The 6,000-nt window shown below is 42.5% G+C and overlaps 1 protein-coding gene across 2 annotated transcripts in view; it reads left to right on the top strand.

Moving 5' to 3' along the window:
- The first annotated feature begins 3,153 nt into the window (after positions 1–3,153).
- unc5cb (unc-5 netrin receptor Cb) overlaps positions 3,154–6,000 on the top strand; it is a 123,587-nt gene continuing 120,740 nt past the window's right edge. Inside the window, exon 1 of one of the 2 annotated variants that reach the window (XM_073477897.1) lies at positions 3,154–3,723. In XM_073477897.1, the coding sequence (XP_073333998.1) occupies positions 3,600–3,723 (124 nt within the window). In that variant the 5' untranslated portion in view covers positions 3,154–3,599. The remainder of the gene's footprint in view (positions 3,724–6,000) is intronic. The other variant, XM_073477896.1, reaches the window with a different exon arrangement.

Genomic DNA, 6,000 nt, shown 5'->3' with positions numbered 1-6,000 from the left:
CCATGTTTCTTCTTCACTGAACAGCTCACAACAAAACGAGACACGATGGAAGATAAATGATAATTTAAGCAGACTGAGACTTCAGGTTGTCAGAAGAGAATGGCAAAACTTGCTCAAGTTAACAGGCCACAAATAAATGACAGCTCAGTACAACAGCAGCGTGCAGAAGGACATTTCACAAAGCACACATCATTTAACCTTGAATTGGATGGGCTGCAGCAGCACAGGGCTACGCCACTTTCCACTCCAGTCAGCAAAGAACAAGAAAATGAGGCTGTGCGAGCCATCACCAGGAGCGCATGACTGAGGATCGGAAAAACAAAGCGCGACCGGAGAAATTCTGGTGTGTGATGTGACATGCTGGTGTCAGTGTCAGGATGTGGCCTTCATGGTCACAGTGCACCATTCGAATGGATACACGCGGCGAGATAAGATGCCATTTCACATGCACACATTGCTACAAGATTGTTTTAGGAACATGACAGCAACCTCAGTTTTCCTCCCAGCGCTCGTGCACTCTTCATATCTCGACCAAACAGAGCACCTTTGGGAGGATGTGGAATGTGTTGATAGCAGAATGAATGCATCACGATGGAGTCAGCATGGACCGAGCCTCCCCAAGGAGTGTTTACGGCACCTTGTTGAATCTGTGCTTTCATGAAATGGCAAAACGAGCTGCACATTAAACAAATACTGTGCATTATGTAGCCTATACAATATGTAGCATGCTTTTGGCAACCCAAACTACAGCTATCGCTTCCATCCTAGTCAAGAATAAAAGCAATTTCCTGCATATCCTCCCTGAAATTGAAATGCCAGCCAGCTGACAGCTGCCCATTGACATCACTGTACTTTATATATATAAAAAAAGGAAGTGATGGAGGGAAGGAGAATAGCATGCTTCTTAAATTAGATTCATATTTTAGAAGTTATCACATTTCATTTTGCTGCAGAGATAGTGTCAAGCTCATATTTCACATTAATCACAAAGTATCGGGGGCATTGCCTCGACATCTGTCATGCATATGTAATTACTCATCAGCCTTTTATCGGAATCACTGGGACAAGTTTCCCCCTGCAAAGCAAAATTCATGCGTGTGTGTGTTTGTGTCTCTGTGTGTGTTTAACAGGATGTCTGTTAGGCTGAGATCATTATTGATCAGGTTTTGTGACACGCTATTACTACTGCTAAATAACAATTAGAGTGGCAGAAACAGGGGAGAGCAGGGCCCAGTCAGATAAATTATGTCTTCCTGTTGCACTGCCTGCGCTAAATTAATGAGGATTTATGTTCTCAAAACACACAGAGACCAGAAAACGGAAGCACCTGTTTGAAATACACAGGGGTGGAGCGTAGGTGCATTTACTCCAGCACTGTGCTTATATGTATAATTTTGAGTATTTTCATGTTCTGCTACTTTATACTGCTACTACACTGTATTTCAGTGGTAAATGTTGTATTTTTTCACTCCTCTACATTTATTAAAGTTTTCCTGACTTTGTTTTGTGACTCTATATTATAAAGCACTGTCCAGTTGTGGCTTCTTGTCATGTTTCAGATATCTGTGAGGTCAGAAACTTGCCCTCAGAATTTTAAAATGGTTTCATTTGAATAATCTTTTAGGATGAAAATATATCACATAAAGCATCATTTCTACCCAGAACTTTTAGTCTAAGGAAATATTTTTCAAAGAACTAAAAGTTCTCAACTTTCACTCTAATAAATGTTAGCTCCATTCATCCATCCCTCAACACTTAAAACATCTAATTCAGGATCTCTGGAGATGTGAAAGTGTGTTAAACTAAAGCTAAATAGTCATTCACATTAGCCTATCATTGGGAGTGGTGTGAGGCAGGCAGACAAGACATTCAAATAACATCAAGGTTAAGAAATGGCATTGTCGTGTTTAGGGGTGTCTGAAATTGTATTAGAAGATTCCTCCAGGCATGAATATGGGAAATAAAGATTATAATATTTAAGATTACAAGTAAGAAGGATATATAAATGTTTCGACCCACACAACCTGTGGTTTTACCTCTTTTGGGGAGGTCAAACCCCCCCAGTCACCCCCATATTTTAAAACCCTGCTCAGCATGTTGTTCTCAGTGTTTCCACCTCTGTCTAAAGATCCTTGAAAATGAGGCAAATTAGTCAGATGATGTATAAAAAAAACCCCATAATTTTACTCTTTTTTTTTTTTTTACATTTAGATGGGCTTCTGGAGCCTTCGAGGATCAGACTGAAGGAACTTTTTAGTTGCTTGAAAAGTTGTTCCTGGGACTAAAAATGTGTTACGCAGCTCATGTAGATGTTTCAAAGCGCAATGGACAAAAACAAACTGGTTTGCGGTTGGAGATTTTTTAAAAATTGTGCCCAAATTAAAACGCTTCACGTAAGTGACCAATCAGAAATGTTCAGCACAGCAAGCCCCACCCCCAAAGTTCCAGGAACTTAATTTATACCCAGGTCTAAAATGCACTGAGCTCCTCACAAAAGTTCCTCTGGTCCCTGCGGTGGAAACACAACTGTATCCAACACTTAAAAGCAGTTAAAACTCTCTTAAATCAATCAGCTTCATCCATGAGATGATCTTATCAAACTGAACAAAAGTGATGCATAATGATTCAGAATGTAGTAATGTCATATATAATGATCACATTTTTACATTGTGATATTAGTACTCTAGGATCTGAGTACTTCCTCCAGCACTAACAAGAAAATAACCCTGCAATAAATACTATTACTTAAAACATGATTTTATTTTTATGAATTTATTATTATTTTCTTTTAGTCTGTGCTCATATAGTTTCAGATTTTTTTTCCATTCATGCAGAATAGAGACACCAAATGAAATAAAATGTGAAATTATCATTATTAATAAGCCTCACAGGTCTTTTCAGCTACTTTGCAGCTGCAGGCATCACAGACCTCCATGGCTGTCATGTTCAGTGAACCCCAACGCTTCCATTAATCATGTGTGTGATAGACGCCATCCATTCCTCGCCGCTGTCCGGGCCAGGTTTTGATGCAGCGCCGCCACTTGCAGGAGCACTTGGATTGGCTGAAGGAGCAGGTAGCCCGCAGAGACGGCTCCTTCCCCCGGTTCAGTCCCGGCAGTGGAGCGCGAGGCGCGGCGCACGCACACACGGCTTCACACACACACTCCGCCTGCACGCGTGAGAGGTGCGACAGAGAGCAGAGGGACTCACCGGAGAGGAGGAGAGGACTTTGGTGTTTTTGGTGCGGGGACTAATCGGAGCATGAATTTGCCATCAAGGAGACATCGATGCACATCTGTAGAGAGAGCAAGTGAAGCTTTCAGAGGAGAAGCGAGCGGAGACAGATTTTAATGCAACATCCTTGCTGACGGAGGGCGATGCAGCCGCCTCTTGTTCCATAAACTGTCACACTTGTTTTGTATGACTGCGAAAAGCGCAGCGCCGCTGGATATATTCTCTGCCCAGCCGTCTCCTTTTGCGCTCGGGGGTTTTCGAGGGGGTTGAAATTTCGCCTGCAGCGCGCAACAACATCAGTGCGTGTTTGAGCGCAATTTCTCAGAGACTCGGACTTGCCTCAGAGCGGAGTTTGACTCCTCATCATGGGGTACGGCGCACAAACTGACGGAGACGGAGGAAGATTTCCGAGAAGATCGTTTCCAGAGATGATGCCCGTGTCCTGGCTTTTGCTTTTTCTGCTGCTGGTGGATATCGGAGTGGCTCAAGGTAAAGTTCAGAAAACTGCATTCTTGACCTGTGAGCTTTGCTTTAAAAGTTCGGGAAAGTTCGGGAGCAGGGTTGTGGTGGACAGGAGGAAGCGCCTGAATTTCGTTCACTCACACTTTTAGTGGAAAAAATACAGTTTACGCATATTTAAGAGGTTAAAACACGAATTCAGCTTTTGGTCTGTGTCAAAGGATGTAGGCCTGCAGTCATAAGCTCCCAATTAAAATGAGAATAAACAAACCACCAGAGCTTCTCTGGGAAAAAAGGGTGACACAATCACTACAGTTTCATTCAACAGAGAGAATATTGCTTGTTTCTGTTGTGTAGACCACAGACACAGAAACAGATCCACTATCACATCTGTTTCTCCAAGAAAAGAAACCAGAAAGTGCGGTTGTGCTCCAACAGAGCTTCTGAGAGACCACCAAAAATGAAATCAAGCCCATATTTAAGTTTCTGTTTCACATCTCCACAGATTGATCCTTAATGATTATCATGCACGAAAAGATTTACTTAAATAAAAATGGGATTGCACCTTCACAAACCAGTTCTGGGTCACAGGAGGTAAAATATTAAATGTAAACCAGTATTTATTCTTTCCTAAATTCTCACTCGTGCCCAGTTTGATCTTGACATCCTCACAATGTAAAAACCTTGAGAGATGAGAGGCGGAGAATTTTAAGAAAAATATACATTAAAAAATGTCTGTTCATGTGACGAGTTTCATTCAAAAGTAAGATATCCACTCTTTGAAACAAGCACCCCATCTGATGGTGACTGATGAATCCAGTGCAGCTATTAAACCTGTTAAACAGTCCTGACCTTTGTTCTTTACGAGGCCGCCTTTATTAATCTGCATGTTGGTGAAGTTTGGGAGGTAATTCTCATTTCCAGCAGAACACCTCGCACATAATCACTTTTAATTTCTCGCCGTATTTAACTTCAATCAGTGAGCTTCCAGTATTTTTAACCTTCAGTGCGCCTTCAGCCTTTTTCTTTTTCTTTTTTTTTTCCCACTCAACAGCTGCTGAAAGATGTTTTTCTGTAAACCGTAGTGTCTGTCAGTTAAGGGGAGCATTGAGATAATGCCACAACACCTGAAGCTATTTACTTAATCTGCTCTCTCCTGAGTGGGATTGTCTGTCAAACAAAGGGAGCTCGGAGGAACCCATCTGTGTGAGGGGTGAATGTTCAGTATGTGTTTGTGCATGCATGTCAGAAGCCATGAAGTGTGTGTGTGTATGCCTCTGGAATTAAGGTAGGTGGTCTGCCTGCTCTTTCTGGAATGAACTATGACTGATGAGATGAGGGGGAACGAGCAGATTTCGGCTTTGCCACAAATTTAACCAAACATATTTTTTTTTTCTCTCGAAATTTTAAGGCTTTCCTCGTCATGCAAGAGCGGCACAAGCTTAATTTTGAGGTCCGAGCACATATCCTAGACAGGGATGAGGGTCTGCGAGCAACCTTATCTAGCTGTTCCAGACCTTCATCTCTCTCCTACATAGTTAATGAGCAAAAGAGGGAGAGGAAGAATGAAAAACAGCACAGGTCCGGTTTCTGAAGGGCAGGGTGAGATGACATAATACCCATTCCAAAACCCCAGAGAGCCGTGTGTCATTGCCGAGATGGGAACACGAACAAGGTCCTTCTCTGTCCATTAAGAAGTCGATACACCAGGAGAACATTGTTTGAGACTAATTAATGGGCCCTGCTATTTTTGGGGCACTGATGAGCTCTACACATTTCCAAATCGCTGGAGAGTCACTTCTTCAGTGCAAAGCTACTGGTGATCAAAGTGGCTCACTTACCCTCGCAACGCCAGCCCCTCTCCTGCTTATTTTGTTTTGGAGTCATTAGAACATATTTTCGCTCGTTGTGTACTTACATTTCATGTGGCTGTTGCAGTTTATTTTTACTTCCTGCCTTTGCCTTTTGAGAGGATCTGCTCTCATCCCATCTGCAGGCACAAGTGAGTGCTGGGAAATGAGAGTGCTCATTAACCTGCTGAACTCTTGACAAAGGAGACAGGTTGAGACAGATATAAGCTGGGAGCTGCCAGAAAGGTAGCCGAGAGCTCTGTGACAGTAGCTTGATTGGAAACCCTTGGTGCAAGAACAGATGTACTTGTGGTATTTCGTGGCACAGCGGCGGAGCTGTACGGCATGTGCAGTGTCTGTATCTGCGCGCATGTTGTTTAAAAAGTTGATGGAGGATGTCAAGTTGTTATGGGAATATATGGAGAACTTCCTCTTGATAATATAAAAAAAAAGGGGG

This window comes from Pagrus major, chromosome 12 (genome assembly GCF_040436345.1).
Source record: "Pagrus major chromosome 12, Pma_NU_1.0".
NCBI classification, from domain to species: domain Eukaryota; kingdom Metazoa; phylum Chordata; class Actinopteri; order Spariformes; family Sparidae; genus Pagrus; species Pagrus major.
This window is presented reverse-complemented; position numbering and strand designations above follow the sequence as displayed.